The sequence below is a fragment of the Oncorhynchus keta genome, chromosome 21, assembly GCF_023373465.1.
Source record: "Oncorhynchus keta strain PuntledgeMale-10-30-2019 chromosome 21, Oket_V2, whole genome shotgun sequence".
NCBI lineage: Eukaryota > Metazoa > Chordata > Actinopteri > Salmoniformes > Salmonidae > Oncorhynchus > Oncorhynchus keta.
In genome coordinates, this window is record NC_068441.1 from 6,172,396 (window position 1) to 6,194,665 (window position 22,270).

The 22,270-nt window shown below is 46.2% G+C and overlaps 1 protein-coding gene and 1 long non-coding RNA gene across 10 annotated transcripts in view; one reads left to right on the forward strand and one right to left on the reverse strand.

Moving 5' to 3' along the window:
- Positions 1–308: 308 nt before the first annotated feature.
- sema3fa (sema domain, immunoglobulin domain (Ig), short basic domain, secreted, (semaphorin) 3Fa) overlaps positions 309–22,270 on the forward strand; it is a 78,723-nt gene continuing 56,761 nt past the window's right edge. For all 4 annotated transcript variants that reach the window (XM_052473257.1, XM_052473256.1, XM_052473259.1 and 1 more), the window contains exons 1-2: positions 309–656; positions 3,415–3,572. In XM_052473257.1, coding sequence (XP_052329217.1) covers positions 3,458–3,572 — 115 coding nt within the window. In that variant the 5' untranslated portion in view covers positions 309–656; positions 3,415–3,457. The remainder of the gene's footprint in view (positions 657–3,414; positions 3,573–22,270) is intronic.
- LOC127910274 (uncharacterized) lies at positions 15,968–18,869 on the reverse strand. 6 transcript variants are annotated; one of them, XR_008074072.1, is made up of 3 exons: positions 18,167–18,869; positions 17,927–18,006; positions 15,968–17,766 (listed from the first exon to the last, which is right to left on the reverse strand). It is a non-coding gene; the product is annotated as an uncharacterized LOC127910274 (long non-coding RNA). The 6 variants fall into 6 exon arrangements; XR_008074075.1 differs by lacking the exon at positions 17,927–18,006 and adding an exon at positions 18,047–18,086 and having other exon boundaries at positions 15,968–17,886; XR_008074071.1 differs by having other exon boundaries at positions 15,968–17,886; positions 17,967–18,086.

Sequence of the window (22,270 nt, forward strand, 5' to 3'; positions counted from 1 at the left end):
ATTACTGCAATACTCTGGATGGATCCATGTCTGATTTGATCCGATGTAAATCACCAACACAGTAAATAGCCTAAGTCTAGGGGCTATGTATAAAAGTAAAATGGATATTCTGAAACGTCCAGTTTTGACGTTAGGCCTACTATACCTTTTGGGCTCTGGATGCTGATTGAATCTTGCCATTGTGTTACAGGCACATCATTTTCAGGGGGGGCGGTACAGATGCGTCTGCAGCTAAGGTAAGTTCCCGCCCCATGGGTGTGTGTCTATGTAGGCTACGGGCGAGCGCACTGCATTCACCTGCCAATGCGTCTCCCCTTCAGTAGCCTACAGAGCTGTCTGTGGTGTAGTGCGCCGCGTCAACTTTAGCAACTCCTCAATTTCAAGGAATAACAGATATTAACGAGAACAACAAAGTGGGATTGTACTCTATTGACCGAGACAAGAGTAGAGAGTAGGAGACAAATATTGCAAGCTTAGGTGATTGCCAAGTTCATTTGGATCCATAGCTTTGTTGCTGGGGATTCGTGCAGGATCTCCGCGGCTTCATTCGTACACTGGGGACGGAGAAGGAGAATTTAGTAGGATTTTGTTATCTGCCTTCTAAATGACTCTTATGACTGGAATCTGCGTAATTTCCACCGGGCAATAATAACCAGGTAGGCACAACCGTAGGCTACTTAATTGATCTAATGTTTTCATGCATACGTTTTTTTTTTCAGTCAAATCGTGACTCATATGTCCGTGTTGAATTATTTATTATCCTAAGAGATTATTATCAAAACAATGCCTCCAGTAATTGAGTCGAACTACAATTGGTGATTTATACCTATTGTCTCTTATGTATTATTATTTTCAGTCCACTTAGCCAAACAATAAGTTAATGATGCTTTGTTAGGTCTCTGTTATTTTTGTTATTATTATTAGGCCTACACATTTATGATTTTTATTTTTGCTGTATGGCTGCACGAGGAACCATATAACCGTTCAGATCCGGTAGGCTATGGCTTGATATTAGCCATAATATCTCTACATTTCAAACGGCTGTAGGAGCTCTTGCATGGTCTTTTCAGCTACTTCTCACGAGCGTCACTAGAAGCCAGCATTTTATAGCGTTCAAGTTTCTTCATCCAACAACAGGCTGCAGAAGCCTGCGCACCTAACTAACTGTGTGAAAAGTCAAGACTGTTCGTTGTTCGCTTATAACAGGAACATTTTCCCACTTATAGCCAGCCTAATATCTTTTAACCGTAGCCTAATTCATTTTCTATTGCACAGACTTTTAATGTCATTCTCGTTAATTATAGCCTCAAACCCATTCCCGAATAAATAAGGAATGTGTAGTGTTTTCTTTATATTCATTAAGCAGCGGTGGCCCATCTCTGTTGTCACCGCTGCAAAAAGCCTCTGCGTAAAAACAAAAAAACAAAAGAGTTCATATATACAGGGCTGGAGGCATCACTACAGACACTCTGGTTCAAATCCAGGCTGTATCAACAACCGGCCGTGATTGGGAGTCCCATAGGGCGACGCACAATTGAGCCAGCGTCGTCCGGGTTTGGCCGGTATAGGCGGTCATTGTCATTTGTAACTGACTCGTCATTGTAACTGACTTGCCTAGTTAAATATCGGTTAAATATAATAATCATATTAAAAAGTATATATATATATATATTTGCCGAGACGCGCTTTTAAATATTCGGAACTTGATCCAACGTCCTTTTATAGCAGTTTTTAACCCCATACGCTCATGGCCGAACAGAACAGTGATATATGGCCAAAGAAAGTATTTAAATAGCCTTTATTGGTTCCAAACCCCATAAATCAAGCACAATATTTAAATTATCTTTACTAATGTGTTGTTTTGTTAAATAGGCCTATCCTGGGTGCTTTTAGCGTTGCGGGTGTATCACATACACTAGCAGTGCTTTCAATTGTATTGGGTTGCACAAAAGAGTCCTTTTGAAGCCAGAAGTTCAAGTTGTGCTGGTGGGTGGGATGGTTGGTCATTATGAAGGGGGGATTTGAGACAAAATATCTAAAGCATCATATTATATTATTAAATAGACTTTCGAACGGTAGGTCTGTTGTAGACCCACTCATTTTCTGCTTAGGTCATGTCAAAATAAATGTCCCCCAGAACGTATTCCCTTTTTGTCCACATATGGTGCATGTCAGTGGAGGTTCCTCAGAGGAGGAAGGGGAGGACCATCCTCCTCAGTGAATTTCATAAAAATAAAAATAGTGAACCATTAAAAAACATCCTTTTTAGATAAAACTATACTAAATATATTCACATTTCACCAAACACAGTAATTGATTAAAACACACTGTTTTGCAATGAAGGTCTACAGTAGCCTCAACAGCATTCTGTGGGGTAGCACCATGGTGTAGCTGGAGGACAGCTAGTTTCCGTCCTCCTCTGGGTACATAGACTTGAATACAAAACCTAGGAGGATTGTGGTTCTTACCTTCTTCCATAGACATACACAGTAATTATGGCAACTTCCGGAGGACGTCCTCCAACCTATCAGAACTCTTGCAGCATCAAATGACATGTTGTCAACCCAATCAAAGGATCAGAGAATTAATCTGGTATTGAACGCATAAACTACAGCTAGCTAGCACTGCAGTATATAACATTTGGTGAGTAGTTGACTCAAAGAGAGAGAAAGACAATAGTTGAACAGTTTTGGATAAATTAATGCATGTAAAAAATGAAGGAAGAGAGAGAGCGGGAGAGAGAGAGAAAGAGAGAGATAATTTCCTTGTAGTTTTCTTTTCACTTTCACTTAGCTAGTGAATGCAGCTAGGTACTTTAGCCTACTCAAAAAAAACGGCTCAAACAGAGAGGGATGCTATGTTAGCTAGCTGGCTATCCACCACTCAAACTTCCAAGTCAAGGTAAGTTGAACTTTTTTTAAACATTTATTGCTAAACTGCTTGCAGACTGTACACTGTACTGCATGATTGTCGCGGGTTTACTAACGCGTTAGTTCTAGTAGGCATGTTGACTAGCTATGACGTTAGCTAATATGGTGACAATAATGTAGGCTGTGTGTAGCAGTTAGCTGTTATGATATGAAGGTTTGGCTTGGAAAGTTTTTTTCTCCAGGTCACATATAGCTGAAGTGTTGAGACTTAAGTCCCTAAGCAAAGGGAAAAGGTGCGAGAAGGAATTCTACAGCGAGCAACATTAACATGCTGTTCGTTGATCAGTAACTGTAATACGGTACTTAAATTGGAATCTTACTTCGTTATATTACTCATTACCGCAAAAAGTAATATTATTACTGTAACACGTTACTTTGTAAAGTATTACCCCCAAAACTGGTGGCATGTGTGTGTGTTGGAGGTTTTTGTATGGGGGTGTGATACAGAGCTGATCATCATCTCACTCTCTCCCTCTTTCCCCAGGTACCTGGACTCTTTCCTCTTCTTCTCTGTAAGTGGAGGGACCATGCTGTGGGACAAAATGTGGTGGCTGTCCACCATGCTGGCTCTTTCGGCCCAGGCACTGCCCACACTGCCCATTGAGCCCCTCTCTGCCCCTCGGGTTTTCCTCTCCTTCAAAGGTAAGACACACTTTTAGATATCTTGCCTAGTTGGTGTGGTTCTCTGTGACTCTGAAACAGGTAAATAGTATTTCCCTGTATGTGAGCTTTAGTGGTTGCTTTTATTTTCCCAGCTCATCCTAGCTTTTTGTTTGCTCTTGGTGAAATGTAGGGTTTAGGGGGACTAGGAAGGCGTTACAGACAGCTACGTGCTTGGCACACCGTGGTGTCAGTGTGAGCCCTGCCACCTCTCTTTGGCTGAAGCTTGATTATCTGCTGAGAGAGGAGGTTGACGAGAGACATGAGCAGGGGAGAGAAGAAGTGCTGTTTGTGCCTTCTGGTCAGGGCCAGAGACCAAATCTTCATTAAACAGACTGTCTGACTGACTACCACAGTCCTCCAACAGCGCTTCGTCTGCCCTCGGCAGAGCCCAGTGTATTATGAATACTTAAATTGGCACGTGAGGCCCTGTCTGTGTAGTGAACTGTACCTTGAAAATGGACCTTTATGGTGTACCATAATCTCTGATGCTTTATCAATCCCGTTGCACTGTGTGCATGTAGGGCTAATCGTGATGTGAACCCCGGTGTGGAGCTCAAAGGAGAGGAGGCCTCGCTAAACCTCCAGATGTCTTTAAATCCTCATCACCTCATGTGGGGAATGAGAATAGATTCTGCACTTTTTTATTTTTTTTTGCCCGTGAGTTATGTGGAATTGGGCAACCTGAGTCTCTCTCTCTCTCTCTTTCTCTCTCTCTCTCTCCCTCTCCCTCTCCCTCTCCCTCTTTCTTTTTGCTTACTTGTCGGTTTTCACTCTCTAATTAAGTTGGTTTTCACAACCCACTGGTTTCAAGTTTACAATCGCACTGCTCCAAAATGGTCATTTCTTTCCAATTTCCTTTGAATCAGTTCCTTTTTGTTGTTGTTGTTATTCATTGGTTTTTGGGAGATCTATAGGGTTGTTCCATTTGAATTCAATCCCTTTTTGACCGCATCCCTTTTGATTTGAACAAAACTTTCCAGACATATTTGCCCATAGTAGAAGTGTTCAGAAAGGGACTTTTTGGACCTGAATGTTCAAATAATGAGGTGCTCAAAGTTGACCCATTTTGCATTCCCCACCATACCACGAGACATCCAAGTCTTAGTCACTGGAAACGATTAACGGTTGAGTTTGATATCATTTAAAAGCTTTACAAACAGCGTTATCTATTTTATAATGTTGCATGCTCTTGAATACAGGATGGGTGTCATATTCTGGAAAATAAATGTACTCGAATGCTTATAAAGTTGATATTTAAAACTCAAATTGGGCCACAAAGATTGTTGGAAGCCCACACATCAGAGAATGTTGACTTGAATGGGGATATCAGTTGTTTTAAATTATACTGTCAATATTGTATAGGAAACCTATTTAAATATAAATCATTCCCAAATAAGTTGACATTCGATGGTGGGTGGACCGGCGGCCATCTTTGTGGTAGTGATTGGAAGTTACCATTTCAATTCAATTTCAATTTCAATGGTGTTTCAGCTACCTTGCAGTGGTCTGAAGGTATATGTCCATTCTCTGAATCCTATTTCTATGATTGAAATGATACCCACCCTGAGCATGCTGTGTCTCAACCAATGGTGGGCACAACACAAACACATCAAACGATGTAAAATAGTGTCTAAGTTACAACATATGTAAAAATGGGGGTTTACGCATTTTACGTCGTTAACGTTAAAGGTTAAAAAAATATTTTAAAAATCATCATTTGTATTTTTTTTTAAATAATTCAAGAAATTATCAGATAGGTTGAAAACATTGTCAGATGTGAAATTATATCAAACTCCGTTAATCTTTTCCAGTAATGAATACTTGGATGGCTCATGGCATCGTGGGGTATGCAAAATGGGTCAACTTTGAGCATATTTTTGGCATTTAGGTCAAAAAAGTCACTTTATGACCTCTTCCACCATGGGCAAAAAATGAATGGAAAGTTTCGTTCAAAACAAAAGGTCAAAGGTAAGAAAATATTTGAAATCAAATGGAACGACCCTATATTGTCTTTGACAGAGCAACTTCACTTTGTTGGTGACTAGAATTGAACATGAGCTGCACATTTTCTAATTGTGTTGTTTTGGCGCACACTAAGGGGAATTGCTTTTAAATGTGCCCATATTGATTCCTTTATGGACCTTGGTGAGCCAAATAATTAGCTACACATTTTACAAAGCATACACATGGGGGGGGGGGCAAGATTCCTTGGAGCTTTCCAAGGGGGCTCGACTGAATTTTAACAACCTCTTGAAAATGCAACTCTAATCTCCTTATAACCATCCAACTGTTTTTAACAAGCTTTTTGTTTTCAACGCTCCAAGCTTTACACAACCTATTGCACCCACTGGTTCATGCTGGCAATCTCTGTGTCTATTGGAACACAGTTATACATTGTGGACTGTGTTGGCAAAATGCAGAAGCTAACCTGTGGCATTAATGTGGCTTGTGCTGGTCATCAGAGGGGTTAGACTTTGGCCAGCCCTATCTGCTGAGGAGGACTCAGACCGTCAGACAGAGTAACTAAAACAAGTTTGGGAGTTTGTTTAGTATGTCTGGCATTATTGATTGCTTTGAATATTGCTTTGAATATATATATATATATATATTGTATATATATTATATATATATAAATACAAGCACTTCCTTCTTTGGATGAGGACTTGAGTGCTTGTAGGCTCCTGCTACCTGGAGAGCATGTTCATCATCAGTCAACTCATTCAGGGAACCTGCGCTACAGACAATCTCACAGAGACCTTGGACTGATGCATCTAAGATATAAGAGGCATTTTTTCAACCCTGGTTGAATCCACATTCGAGTCATGTTGGTTCACATTGCCATTTAATGCACCTTTGTCATCAGTTCAAAATTGAGGTTGTATTTTAATATAAATGTTACAGTATAGATCTAGTTTATCTTCTGTCGTTTTTCCTCAGTAGAGAGAGAGAGAGAGAGAGAGAGAGAGAGAGAGAGAGAGAGAGAGAGAGAGAGAGAGAGAGAGAGAGAGAGAGAGAGAGAGAGAGAGAGAGAAAAAAAGCTTTCTGCTGAATGAGTGAAATCTTTAAGGATTTACATGCTAAACGGTGGCCCGGAGGGGAGAGGGGAGAGGGGAGAGGGGAGAGGGGAGAGACACGTCACATGCTAGCCATCACATAACTCCATTGTGACATGACAGCAGATTCACTATGATTCATTCCCAGCACAGTGGTTAAGAAAAGCTAAATGCTCAAGGTTGCACATGTTTTTTACAATGACGTTTTCTGTCATTCTGAGCTGTATAATTTCCATATATTTATTCAACTGACATTCTCGTCTGAGTATTGAGTTCATTTCCAGTGTTCTTGACTCAGAAATCATTTTTAGTTTCTGTTGAATAATATCAGTCTGTCTACCTTATCTTCAAATCTATGCTTAAGTCCCCATCAGGTCTGAGATTTCTTTGTAAGTTCCTACCAGTTGTCTGTGGTATAGTGAGGTCTATAAAAAGCAACCAATGAGTGGGTCAGAGTCAGTGCAGGGCTCTGAGTTATCACCTGTGATAAAGGAAGAGCAAACAGCGGCTCAGAGTAAAGGAATGTCCACTCAGGACTCGTAAGCATCGATCATCTCCCACACTGCTTTAGCAGCATAAGCCGAAAGGGGAAGAAAAAACATTGGCCCGTGTAGAAACAGGCAGTCAGGCACACCATCTACACCTATTGTATACACTACAGCACCGTTGAATAAAGCTCTCCCTTATACAGTCACACACACAAAAACACTCATGCCCTCTCGCATACAAGTGCAAACACATTTTCAAAGTGCTCATCACAGGCTGGTTGGCCAACATATTTGATGGTTATGAGATAAAGAGGGCACTTGGGTCTTCAAAGAACAGAGAGAGTGTGTTTACTGACATTGCTGAGACCCATACTAGATATGTAGACGTTGCCTCACTTCCTGTTCCGGCTGGTGGAAATTGCTGACAAAGTGGATGGTGGAGGTTGTAATACAATGTTGCAGCACAAACAAAGCACCACCGTTGTGCTCCTTATTCAGTGTGCCTTCCTGCTGTCTTTGTTTGTGAAGAGTGAGTAGGACTGACTGGTTTTAGCTACTGATTCTAGCTTCTTATTTATGCTCAAACAAGCTCTATAATTACATGCTATTTCAGGGTGTGGGGCTCCCCAGGGGTCATGACCCCCCCAAAAAAACAGGATCCAGTCACACTTGGGCTTAACTGACGGCCCCCACACCCGGTGAGAATGGGAGCGTATTAGCTAGTAATAGCTTGTTACACTAATCTTCAGTCGCATTTGATCGCGTCGTTTTCCTTTTGCCTTTGGTTCAGGGTGAAACACCTGGAAACAGAGTTGCCAGTGAGCGAGGGAGAGAAAGGAAAAAAAAACTCAAGGTCACTTCAACTTCCCCTGGCTTTTTTGTCTTTCCCCAACTCGCTTTATCTTTCTCTATCACATAACCTTACGGTTTAAATCGGGATCACAGTAGCCCAAAGAGCTCAGCGTTAGCGCACCACTCCTGTCCGTGCTCTCAGGGTGGACGATGTTAACGCCGAGAGATCGTGTCTGACTATATGTCTGCGTCCCCTGTTCGGTGAATTAGGCTGCTGCTCACAGTGACCTTCACTTAGACTTCCTTCATTGTTGCTCTCTGGCTCTTACAATAGCCCAGATTTCTTAGATTAGTAGAAGAAGAAAAATAACCGCGGGCAGACATAGTGCTATGCCTACTGTGGCTGGTAAGAGAGTAAAAGCTATTCAGGGTTAAATGGCCTGCTGAAAGGTGCTTCCTCAGCTTTCCGCCTGCCTGTGGTTCGTTTCTCCACTGTATGGGTTGTCTGATACCCTTGCTGACGTGTCTGCTGAAAGGGGGAGCATTATGGCGGTCCATTTGTGCTCTGTCTGTCTGAGAGCCTTGCGACTGAGCGTTCAGTGTCTAAAAGAGAGAGAGATGGCCAGCCGAGAAAGAAAGACAAGAGAGTGAGAGGAGAAAAGTCCGCAGTCAGGTCTCCATGTAATGGACACGAGGTGGGAGTGTGTGTGTGTGTGTGTGTGTTTGTGTGGGTTAGTTGGTGCGTGGGTGTCTGTGTGTGCGAATAGTGAAACAAAGAGAGTTAGATGCCCATGCGTTTATCTCCCTCCATCTCCTTCCATCTCTCTCCCAGGCTCCAAGGTTCATATTTATTTGGGTCAATTGTAAGTGTGACACTGGAGCCAGAGCTAAGTGCCCCGGCAGGCCTTACCAGAACAGAGGCCCTCAGCAATCAATGAGCCGCTGAAAGCTTATCCACAGCTAACCTGCCAAGAGACAGCAAGTGCACAGACCCAGGGTGACTTTGTCAAGCCTTCCCAAGTCTTCCCAGGCACAACAAAAACCTGCCCTGGGCTCCAGACCGACATACTGAAAAGGACACGGTTTCGGAGGGAGCAACAATCCCAATGAGACCAGAATCAAAACCACCAGTACAGTACAAGACTTGTTGCTTGCCACTGCCAATCGGTTATGACATATCCACTGACTCCTTCAATAACCGTTGCCTCTCCCTTTTTGTATTAAACAAAGGTTCACTTAGAAGACATGAAACTTTGTAAAGGTATAATGATCACCGGGGAAACCGTGTCTGGGTCTCCGGTTATGTCCGCTACTCGCGATTACTCAACGTTTCATTTTCATAGCAAGCAGGTAGAGGTGGCGGCTTTTTGCCTAAGAGGCCATTGATGAACTTGTCTTAAAGTTGATTATGGTTCCAGGGTATCTGACCACATGACCAGGTACAGGCAACACCTGACAGAATGACATCACATAGACCCAGCAGGAAGCATAAAAAGAGACGGCAAATATCTTGATGATTGGCATCATTTGCTGACTATTGATGCGCACCTTCCCACCTCCGTAGCACGGAGTCCCCTAACCCAGCTGACACACCCTCCCACCTCCGTAGCACGGAGTCCCCTAACCCAGCTGACACACCCTCCCACCTCCGTAGCACGGAGTCCCCTAACCCAGCTGACACACCCTCCCACCTCCGTAGCACGGAGTCCCCTAACCCAGCTGACACACCCTCCCACCTCCGTAGCACGGAGTCCCCTAACCCAGCTGACACACCCTCCCACCTCCGTAGCACGGAGTCCCCTAACCCAGCTGACACACCCTCCCACCTCCGTAGCACGGAGTCCCCTAACCCAGCTGACACACCCTCCCACCTCCGTAGCACGGAGTCCCCTAACCCAGCTGACACACCCTCCCACCTCCGTAGCACGGAGTCCCCTAACCCAGCTGACACACCCTCCCACCTCCGTAGCACGGAGTCCCCTAACCCAGCTGACACACCCTCCCACCTCCCTAACCCAGCTGACACACCTCCGTAGCACAGTCCCGAACCCAGTGACACACCCTCCCACCTCCGTAGCACGGAGTCCCGAACCCAGCTGACACACCCTCCCACCTCCGTAGCACGGAGTCCCCTAACCCAGCTGACACACCCTCCCACCTCCGTAGCACGGAGTCCCCTAACCCAGACACACCCTCCCACCTCCTAGCACGGACCCAGCTGACAAACACCCTCCCACCTCCCACGGAGTCCCCTAACCCAGCTGACACACCCTCCCACCTCCCTAACCCAGCTGACAAACACCCTCCCACCTCCGTAGCACGGAGTACCCTAACCCAGCTGACACACCCTCCCACCTCCGTAGCACGGAGTCCCCGAACCCAGCTGACACACCCTCCCACCTCCGTAGCACGGAGTCCTCTAACCCAGCTGACACACCCTCCCACCTCCGTAGCACGGAGTCCTCTAACCCAGCTGACAAACACCCTCCCACCTCCGTAGCACGGAGTCCCCTAACCCAGCTGACACACCCTCCCACCTCCGTAGCACGGAGTCCTCTAACCCAGCTGACACACCCTCCCACCTCCGTAGCACGGAGTCCCCTAACCCAGCTGACAAACACCCTCCCACTTCCGTAGCACGGAGTCCCCTAACCCAGCTGACACACCCTCCCACCTCCGTAGCACGGAGTCCCCTAACCCAGCTGACACAGAGACCCACTGCTGTTAGGTAAGGATGGAGTGTGCCATGTAAGACATACAATGTAAGGGGCAGCTGACATAGCTAGTACATCAGTCCACGCATGTAATGTCAAAGCCCCTGCCTGCCTGCTCTCCTCTCCTCTCCCTACTGTGACTGAGCTATTCCACCCCCTCTGCTCTGCACATCTGCTGCTGCCGTGTCATATGTCATCTGCGTCCCGCCTCCTCCCTCCCTCCCTCGCTCCTCTCTGCCGGCTGTGTGTGTACACAAACGTTGATAAAAAGATGCACAGCGCTGTCCCGGACAGACAATTTGTAACACATGCAGTCATGCCTTTGCTGCGTGTTTTGCAGAATGGGCTCTGAGAAGCCAAGTCAGTGCAGTTCCCACGTGTCACTTGGGCGGTCTGATAGTTTAGGTCTAGTGGGTTTGGTGCTCGTCCACTGATCTACAGATTGGGGGGCGGTGGATGGAGAACTCTGGGTTGCCAGTTTTCGACTCCCATGCATGAAATGTGTATCGGCATTGTTATGGTCAGCAGGCTCATAGCTCCCCTTCACGTCTGTATTTTCTTCATCGCTAAGGCCTTTGACAAATTGCTTCAACAGAATTATATGAGGTGGCTGTGGCACGCAAGCCTGGAGAGAACATGATTATCTCGCTGGCTATGTTTCTCTCCGGAGATGACGGGGTGGTATATCCCAGCAACCTCTGCTCCGCAGGATTCGTGCTGTCAAACTGGGATTATTCAAGGAAGGAAAAACAGAAGGTGACAACTCAAGCTCTAAATATAGTGTCCTTCATGTCTCTGTCTCTCTGTATGTATCCTCCTCTCCTCCTCCTCCTCCTCCTCCTCCTCCTCCTCCTCCTCCTCTCCTTACACCCTCTCTTGTTGCTTGTTGATAAGGGGTTGGCAGGGGAGGCGGAGGGAGGGAGGGGAGTGACTAGCGTGCTTCCCACAGCTGGGGCACCCCGTTTTAGCACGCTCCAAAGGGGAAAGGGGAAACTGCCAGGTCTGCAAGGTCTCTGAAGTGACCAGACTTTCACTGGGGGAGAGGAGGGAGGGTAGTATATTTTTTTCCATGGCAAAATGTTTAACACGAAGCAGACCAAACTCAACTTTGAAAACTTGCTGTAGGCAAAATATTGTGTGCTATAGCACGGAAAATAAATACATGTGATTCTGGTTGACAACATAATGATGTTTGTTCCCAAGTATTCTCCTCTGTTCTTTTCTGTGTCGTTTTATGTCAGCCCCGTCGTATAATGGCTGGCATATTTCTACCATCAAGCTATTAATCCCTGGCTCTCCCCTCTCCAAATGATGTCATGGATTTAAAAGAAAGACTTGAAGCACTTCAAAACTATTCTTCAATCAACGCGAAGGGACAGCAAATGAAAAGCAGGCAGGCCGATGCAGTTTATACTAGTGTGAGCAGAGTAGTTCATGTTAGCAGGACGACAGTGACGAGACAGAGCCATTACCAAATAGTTATTCATGCTGCAATCTCGCTCCATGGAGTTATAAACGCACACCATCCAAATGAATTCCTAATCTGTACAGGGAAAGGACAGATTCCCTTATCTCCGGGATCTGCTTGTCAGCCTGTCTAACGTAGGCAGCCTGTCTGACGTAGGCGGCCTGTCTAACGTAGGCGGCCTGTCTAACGTAGGAGGCTTGTCTAACGTAGGCAGCCTGTCTAACGTAGGCAGCCTGTCCAACGTAGGCGGCCTGTACAACAGAGACGGCCTGTCTAATGTAGGCGGCCTCTCTAACGTAGGAGGCCTGTCCAACGTAGGAGGCCTGTCCAACGTAGGAGGCTTGTCTAACGTAGGCAGCCTGTCTAACGTAGGAGGCTTGTCTAACGTAGGCGGCCTGTCTAACGTAGGCGGCCTGTCTAACGTAGGAGGCTTGTCTAACGTAGGCAGCCTGTCTAACGTAGGCGGCCTGTCTAACGTAGGCGGCCTGGCGTAGGAGGCTGTCTAACGTAGGCAGCCTGTCTAACGTAGGAGGCCTGTCCAACGTAGGAGGCCTGTCCAACGTAGGAGGCTTGTCTAACGTAGGCAGCCTGTCCTAACGTAGGAGGTAGGCAGCCTGTCCGTGAGGCGGCCTCTCAACGTAGGCGGCCTGTCCAACGTAGGAGGCCTGTCCAACGTAGGAGGCTTGCGGCCTGTCTAACGTAGGAGGCTTGTCTAACGTGGCAGCCTGACGTGGCGGCCTGACGTGGCGGCCTGTCGTAGGAGGCTTGTCTAACGTAGGCAGCCTGTCAACGTAGGCGGCCTGTCCAACGTAGGCGGCCTGTCCAACGTAGGAGGGCGGCCTGTCCAACGTAGGCTGCCTGTCTAACAGGCAGCCGGCCTGTCTAACGTAGGCGGCCTCCAACGTGGGAGGCCTGTCCAACAGAGGCTTGTCTAACGTAGGCAGCCTGTCCAACGTGGGAGGCCTGTCTAAGGCAGCCTGTCTAACGTAGGCGGCCTGTCCAACGTAGGCGGCCTCCAACGTCCAACGTGGGCGGCCTGTCCAACGTGGGCGGCCTGCCTAGGCGGCCTGTCCAACGTGGGCGGCCTGCCTGTAGGCAGCCTGTCCACGTGGGCGGCCTGTACAACAGAGACGGCCTGGAGGCGGGCCTAGGCGGCCTGTCCAACGTAGGCGGCCTGTCCAACGTAGGCGGCCTGTCCAACGTGGCGGCCTGTCCAACGTGGCGGCCTGTACAACAGACGGCCTGTCTAACGTGGGCAGCCTGCGTGGGCCTGTCCAACGTAGGCAGCCTGTCCAACGTAGGCGGCCTGTCCAACGTGGCGGCCTGTCCAACGTGGGCGGCCTGTACAACAGGCGGCCTGTCAACGTGGGCGGCCTGTCCAACGTGGGCGGCCTGTACAGCAGAGACGGCCTGTCTAACGTAAGGGCCTGTCCAAAGGCGGCCTGTACAACAGAGACGGCCTGTCTAACGTAGGCAGCCTGTCTAACGTAGGAGGCCTGTCCAACGTGGCGGCCTGTCCAACGTAGGCGGCCTGTCCAACGTAGGCGGCCTGTCCAACGTGGCGTCCTGTCCAACGTAGGCGGCCTCCAACGTAGGCGGCCTGTCCAACGTAGGAGGCCTGTCCAAAGGCGGCCTGTCCAACGTAGGCGGCCTGTACAACAGAGGCGGCCTGTCTAACGTAGGCAGCCTGTCCAACGTGGGCGGCCTGTACAACAGAGACGGCCTGTCTAACGTAGGCAGCCTGTCTAACGTAGGAGGCCTGTACAACAGAGACGGCCTGTCTAACGTAGGCAGCCTGTCTAACGTGGGGCCTTCCAACGTAGGCGGCCTAACACAGGACGGCCTGTCTAACGTAGGCAGCCTGTCTAACGTAGGCAGCCTGTCTAACGTAGGCGGCCTGTACAACAGAGACGGCCTGTCTACGTAGGCAGCCTGTAGGCGGCCTGGTCTAACGGCCTGTCTAACGTAGGCAGCCTGTCTAACGTAGGAGGCCTTGAGGCGGCCTAAGGCGGCCTGTCCAACGTAGGCGGCCTGTCCAACGTGGGCGTCCTGTCTAGGCGGCCTGTCCAACGTAGGAGGCCTGTCTAACGTAGGAGGCTTAGGCGGCCTGTCCAACGTAGGCGGCCTGTCCAACGTAGGCGGCGTAAGAGGCCTCTCTAACATAAGAGGCCTCTCTAACGTGGCGGCCTCTCTAACGTAGGAGGCTTGTCTAACGTAGGCGGCTCTAACGTAGGCCTCTCTAACGTAGGCGGACTGTCCTAGGCAGCCTGTCTAACGTAGGAGGCTTGTCTAACATAGGCAGCCTGTCTAACGTAGGAGGCTTGTCTAACGTAGGAGGCTTGTCTAACGTAGGCAGCCTGTCTAACGTAGGCAGCCTGTCTAACGTAGGCGGCCTGTCTAACGTAGGCGGCCTGTCTAACGTAGGAGGCCTGTCTAACGTAGGAGGCTTGTCTAACGTAGGCAGCCTGTCTAACGTAGGAGGCTTGTCTAACGTAGGCAGCCTGTCTAACGTAGGAGGCCTGTCTAACGTAGGAGGCTTGTCTAACGTAGGCGGCCTGTCTAACGTAGGCGGCCTGTCTAACGTAGGCGGCCTGTCTAACGTAGGCGGCCTGTCTAACGTAGGCGGCCTGTCTAACGTAGGAGGCCTGTCTAACGTAGGAGTCCTGTCTGACGTAGGAGGCCTGTCTGACGTAGGAGGCTTGTCTAACGTAGGAGGCTTGTCTAACATAGGCAGCCTGTCTAACGTAGGCGGCCTGTCTAACCTTGGCGGCCTGTCTAACGCAGGCAGGCAGGCAGGCAGGCAGGCAGGCAGGCAGGCAGGCAGGCAGGCAGGCAGGCAGGCAGACAGACAGACAGACAGACAGACAGACAGACAGACAGACAGACAGACAGACAGACAGACAGACAGACAGACAGACAGACAATGAGGTGTGGAGTGAGTTTGAGAAGATGCAAAAGTACAGTACTGACATACACACACTATACTCTTCCATATTCTCCTCGTTCTCACCCTCAATCTTTCTTTACTGTGTTTCTCTTTATTTCACCCACATACTGTACATTTTTTTACCTTCCAACAGTGTTCCTCCCCGTTACATTTAAGCTCCCTTGAGGGTGTGTACTTTAATAGCCTGATGTTTTTAAACTTCATGTTTATCTATGCGTGCATGCATCTGTGGAATTATGTTTCGGATACAGCTTCCATGGTTTTCCCGTAGTGCGGGTTTCAGTTTCCCCAACACATGAAATGCTTCTTCCGAATGCAATATCACATGTAGATCATCGTTTACTTCACATGGGGCCACTTTGGCATGCTTGGTAAATGGTCCTTCTGTTTCGCTCTCTATGCTGTGCAAAGGGGGGGCAACACTCAGCAGGGGTGCGAGACAGCCACATTCTGATGCATTTGTCTAAATGTGTGTGTGTGTGTGTGTGTGTGTGTGTGTGTGTGTGTGTGTGTGTGTGTGTGTGTGTGTGTGTGTGTGTGTGTGTGTGTGTGTGTGTGTGTGTGTGTGTGTGTGTGTGTGTGTGTGTGTGTGTGTGTGTGTGTGTGTGTTCGTGTCTCTTGATGTCTGCTGAGGCTTTTTTATCCCAGTTGAAATGTGACAGACAGGATAAAAATAGGCTCAGTGGAAAATGCAACGATGATGTTGCCTAATTTCCTTTTTTATCCCCTATAAAACAGAATTGAGGACTGCTGAACATTCAAACATGTATTCAGATATATTCTGATATGTCTTAGGCCTAGTTTAGGTTTTTGTTTGGTTTTCACATGCAGTTGACCGTTGACTATAGGCGTCAATGGTCTTCTGGCCATTGTTCCTCGTGAATGTAAGAAACTCCTTGGTGAACCCTTGCAAATCCTTTGATTCTAATGAAAGAGTATGCAGGCAGAGGCTATAGAGTAAACCACAGCCCCTGATATTAAGATGCTGTTTGACAGCAGCGGAGTGGGGAAGGCGAGGGATGGAGGATAAGGGGAGCACTTGCAGTTGGAAGGCACAGACAAAGATGATAATGGATATTTCCAGAAGTGTTTCTCTTAAGATTCAAAGTGACAGAGAAGGAGGAGGAGATGGAGGAGGATGAGTGTTTGAATATTCATCTCCTCAAGCCTGTGTGTGTGTGTGTGTGTGTGTGTGTGTGTGTGTGTGTGTGTGTGTGTGTGTGTGTGTGTGTGTGTGTGTGTGTGTGTGTGTGTGTGTGTGTGTGTGTGTGTGTGTGTGTGTGTGTGTGTGTGTGTGTGTGTGTGTGTGTGTGTGCGTGCGTGCGTGTGTGTTCACTCAGCTCTTGTTTTCAGGAGGACAAAGAAAAATGGAGCCACGTGTCTGGAAACAGGAACAGAGGTGGAGTGTGACAGTACTTTGGCGTGGTTGCCATAGCAGCGTTGCTGTCACTTCTCCTCTCAAACAAACCAAACTGAGTTCAAATGACTCTCTCTTCAGAGGGAAAAGGAATGCAATCTCTGGATTGGTCTTATTTCCCCTGGCTTTTGTTGTTGTGTCTGCACACAGATGGAGTCTGAAAAAGACAAGGATAGAGGTCTGCTAGGTAAGATAAATGTGGATTTTCAGAGGTAGTTTAACCCTCATACGGATTCATACAGATTCAATATTGGGAATGCGATTGAGGTTTTGTGTGTGTGTGTGTGTGTGTGTGTGTGTGTGTGTGTGTGTGTGTGTGTGTGTGTGTGTGTGTGTGTGTGTGTGTGTGTGTGTGTGTGTGTGTGTGTGTGTGTGTGTGTGTGTGTGTGTGTGTGTGTGTGTGTGTGTGTGTGTGTGTGAGAGAGAAATCAGAGACGTAGAGAAGGAGAAAGTGGAAAAGTCAATTCCCCAAGGACACAGACACCCTGTGGGGCCTCCAGATGTTGCCCCTGTGTTTGTGGGAGTTCTCTGGGGGTTCGCAGTCGGGCCCTGACCCCAGGGCTGAAATTAAAGGGACGGGAGTGATGGGGGGTCAAGGGCGCCTCTCTCTCGCCCTGCTGGCCCTGTTTATCCAGCCAGACATGAATGATTCCTCAAGAAACCCAGACAACGTATTATTTTTAAACAATGTTCTGAACAAGGAATTCATAGACTTTCAAACATATTGACTGATGAAGGTTTATTATCCTTTCATGACCTAAAAATATGTATAATTTACCTTGTTCGTCATTTTATTTTACTTGCAGTTAAGAACCGCTAGGCATAATTATGACTTCCCATGGAATCACCACTCCCCTTCCATCCACTCACTGAGTTATTAGGTAGCCAGAACACAAGTTGAGGTTTTGTGTTCTATCTATATAAAGAAAGCTACTAGAAACCCTCCATAAACCAATGGGAGGAGTTATGAAATGGAACATATATTTTAAAAATTACTAACAAAATACATACTGGAAAAGAGTCTGGAACAATCTTCTAATGTTGTCCTGAAATTTGAGTCATCGACTAATACACCACAAATTAATTCACCGATTTTATTTGACTCTGCGGAAATGCCAATTTAAACTTGCTCCTATACTAATTTGTCTGTTGTGTTCTCAAATAAATATTGGAAGCTACATACACATGATGTGGGACTGCCCCAGTGTAAAGACCTCCTGGTCACATGATGTGGGACTGCCCCAGTGTGAAGACCTCCTGGTCACATGATGTGGGACTGCCCCAGTGTGAAGACCTCCTGGTCACATGATGTGGGACTGCCCCAGTGTGAAGACCTCCTGGTCACATGATGTGGGACTGCCCCAGTGTGAAGACCTCCTGGTCACATGATGTGGGACTGCCCCAGTGTGAAGACCTCCTGGTCGCATGATGTGGGACTGCCCCAGTGTGAAGACCTCCTGGTCACATGATGTGGGACTGCACCAGTGTGAAGACCTCCTGGTCACATGATGTGGGACTGCCCCAGTGTGAAGACCTCCTGGTCACATGATGTGGGACTGCACCAGTGTGAAGACCTCCTGGTCACATGATGTGGGACTGCCCCAGTGTGAAGACCTCCTGGTCACATGATGTGGGACTGCCCCAGTGTGAAGACCTCCTGGTCACATGATGTGGGACTGCACCAGTGTGAAGACCTCCTGGTCACATGATGTGGGACTGCACCAGTGTGAAGACCTCCTGGTCACATGATGTGGGACTGCACCAGTGTGAAGACCTCCTGGTCACATGATGTGGGACTGCACCAGTGTGAAGACCTCCTGGTCACATGATGTGGGACTGCCCCAGTGTGAAGACCTCCTGGTCACATGATGTGGGACAGCACCAGTGTGAAGACCTCCTGGTCACATGATGTGGGACTGCACCAGTGTGAAGACCTCCTGGTCAAATGATGTGGGACTGCCCCAGTTTGCCAGGTCTGTGTCGAACATAGTTGGTGCTGCCATTCCCCAATATATTATTGTTGAATAACGACTCTTCACTAACTCTCACAGTACCCCAGAAATGGTTGTCTGGACTGACTGAGGCAAAAAAATTATGTTAGTGACCAGATGGAAGCCTCCACATAAGCTCTGCATAACTCAATGGCTTCAAAACGTCCTTGACATTCTTTCACTAGAGCCCTCCACAGCTCATGTAAACAGCGCCAAACAACATTAGATACATTCAATAGAGCAGTTGAAAAGGTCAAAAGCGTATTATGAGATAATGTAATATAATCATGTTTGAATTTCTATATTATATTTTGAGTATCTGTATCCAGGCTGATTCTATTCATGTGTGCCTTGGTCCCACAAAGAATTTGACAAACATTAGATGGGTTACCCATGATGTTTTGTTTTATACAAAATGAGCCCCTGGGGGGAGGGAGGGAGTGAGTCACACCTATTGAGAAGAGGGAGGGAGAGGGGAGACGGGACATTTCTCTACTGTTTTTCGTTACTTTATCTATATACATTTGAAGTCAGAAGTTTACATACACCATAGCCAAATACATTTAAAGTCAGTTTTTCACAATTCCTGACATGTAATCATGGCAAAAAAAATCAGTCTTAGGTCATTTTGTTTTAAAAATGTGAAATATCAGGATAATAGTAGAGGGAATGATATATTTCAGCTTTTAATTATTTCATAACATTCCCAGTGGGTCAGAAGTTTACACTCAATTAGTATTTGGTAGCATTGCCTTTAAATTGTTTAACTCGGGTCAAACGTTTCGGGAAGCCTTCCAGAAGCTTCCCACAATAAGTTGGGTGAATTTTAGTCCATTCCTCCTGACAGAGCTGGTGTAACTGAGTCAAGTTTGTAGGCCTCCTTGCTCGCACACGCATTTTCAGTCTTGCCCACAAATTTCCGATAGGATTGAGGTCAGGGCTATGTGATGGCCACTCCAATACCTTGACTTTGTTGTCCTTAAGCCATTTTGCCACAACTTTGGAAGTATGCTTGGGGTCATTGTCCATTTGGAAGACGCATTTGCAACCAAGCTTTAACTTCCTGACTGATGTCTTGAGATGTTGCTTCAATATATCCACATCGTTTTCCTACCTCATGAAGCCATCTATTTTGTGAAGTGCACCAGTCCCTCCTGCAGCAAAGCACCCCCACAACATGATGCTGCCACCCCTGTGCTTCACAGTTGGGATGGGTGTTCTTCGGCTTGCAAGCCTTCCCCTTTTTCCTGCAAACATAACGATGGTCATTATGGCCAAACAGTTCTATTTTTGTTTCATCAGACCAGAGGACATTTCTCCGAAAAGTACAATCTTTGTCCCCATGTGCAGCTGCAAACCGTAGTCTGGCTTTTTTATGGCGGTTTTGGAGCAGTGGCTTCTTCCTTGCTGAGTAGCCTTTCAGGTTATGTCGATATAGGACTCATTTTACTGTGGATATAGATACTTTTGTACCTGATTCCTCCAGCATCTTCACAAGGTCCTTTGCTGTTGTTCTGGGATGGATTTGCACTTTTCACACCAAAGTACATTCAACTCTAGGAGACAGAACGCGTCTTCTACATGAGCGATATGACGGCTGTGTGGTCCCATGGTGTTTATACTTGCCTACTATTGTTTGTACAGATGAACGTGGTACCTTCAGGCATTTGGAAATTGCTCCCAAGGATTAACCAGAGTTGTGGAGGTCTACAATTATTTTCTGAGGTCTTGGCTGATTTCTTTTGATTTTCCCATAATGTCAACCAAAGAAGCACTGAGTTTGATGGTATGCCTTGAAATACATCCACAGGTACGCCTCCAATTGACTCAAATTATGTCAATTAGCCTATTAGAAGCTTCTAAAGCCATGACATAATTTTCTGGAATTTTCCAAGCTGTTTAAAGGCACAGTCAACTTACTGTATGTAAACTTCTGACCCACTGGAATTGTGATACAGTGAATTATAACTGAAATAATCTGTCTGTAAACAATTGTTGTGAAAATTACTTCTGTCATGCACAAAGTAGATGTCCTTAACCGACTTGCCAAAACTATAGTGTGTTAAAGGAGACCTGGGTGGTCAATGTGTAATAAATAGGCCTATGTCAACTTTGAGATGTGATTTTTCAAATATGATTTTGTTGTGTGACCAACTTTTTATTACTTATTCTTTCATGAGGGGTTCAGATCAGACACTCAATAATATTGAAAAAGTACAGTTGAAGTCATTAGTTTACATACACTTAGGCAGGAGTCATTAAAACTTGTTTTTTAACCACTCCACAAATGTCTTGTTAAGACTCCATAATGTTTCATCTGTAGATGCTACTAAGCTAAAATTGATGTCATATGAAGCTTAACCGCTTGCTCTGTAATGAGAAGTATTTAGATATTTTAAAAAACATATTCATTGATTAATATATTTAAATATAAACATGATTATAGAAATGCATTGATTTTGCTAATTGTTCAATATATTGTTAAACATAATAAACTCCACAGTGGGACCTCTCCTACTTTGAATTGTTTTGGCCCATTTTATACAGAGAAATTGGCATAGTAGGCAATGTAACCAATCACAGCCCTCCTTTTACTTGCATCATTGCACATCCTGCAAATCACCAGCATTTTGAATCCATTTTCACATTCATTCTGTTGGTAATGCTTACAAATTGGATCATAACTCTGAAAGTAGCAGAGATACCACTCTGAAACTTTGATGTGCCCGTAGAGTTTATTATGTTCAACGATATATAGAAAAATGAACCAAATCAAAAAATGTTATATTTTCAATATTCATGTTCATATTTGTCAATATTCATAAATGAATGTTAAAAATGTTCTTCAAATCACGATACCACTCGTATTACAGAGCAGTGGTAAAGCGTCAGATGACACTGTTTGTTTTATAGCACCAGCAGATGATACACTATGGCGACTCAAAAGAGGCCTGGGTAAGCCCAAAATGTCATTAACATGCCAACTTTGATAAATGATTTCTGAATTAAGCTTTTAGATACAAATGTCAAAAATGACTGTTCCTTTGGATTACATTTCGTGAAAATCCTAAAAACCCGGGTCTTTATTTGTCTTGTTATCATGAGGAATTACTCATATTATTTATTAACATCAAAATCAAATCAAATGTTATTGGTCGCATAAGCGTATTTAGCAGATGTTATTGCGGGTGTAGCTAAATGCTTGTGTTCCTAGCTCATACAGTGCTGTAATATCTAACAATACATAACAATACGCACAAATCTAAAAAGTAGAAGATTGGAATTAAGAAATGTATAAATATTAGGATGAGCAATGTTGGAGTCCGGAGTATAAATATACATACACTACATGGCCAAAAGTATTAGTGCATTTGGCTATTTCAACCACACCCGTTGCTGACAGGTGTATAATATCGAGTACACAGCCAACATTGGCAGTAGTGGCCCGTACTGAAAAGCACAGTGATTTTCAACGTGGCACAGTCATAGGATACCACCTTTCCAAATTTCTTCCCAACTAGAGCTGCCCTGGTCAACTGTAAGTGCTGTTATTGTGAAGTAGAAACGTCTAGGAGCAACAGCCACTCAGCCGCGAAGTAGTAGACCACTCAAGTTCACAGAACTGGACCACCAAGCGCATAGCGAGTAAAAATGGTCTGTCCTCGGTTGCAACACTCACTACTGAGTCACAAACCGCCTCTGGAAGGAATGTCAGCACAATAACTGTTTGCTGGGAGCGTTATGAAGTGGGTTTCCATGGCCGAGCAGCCGCACACATTAAGATCACCATGCGCAATGACAAGCGTC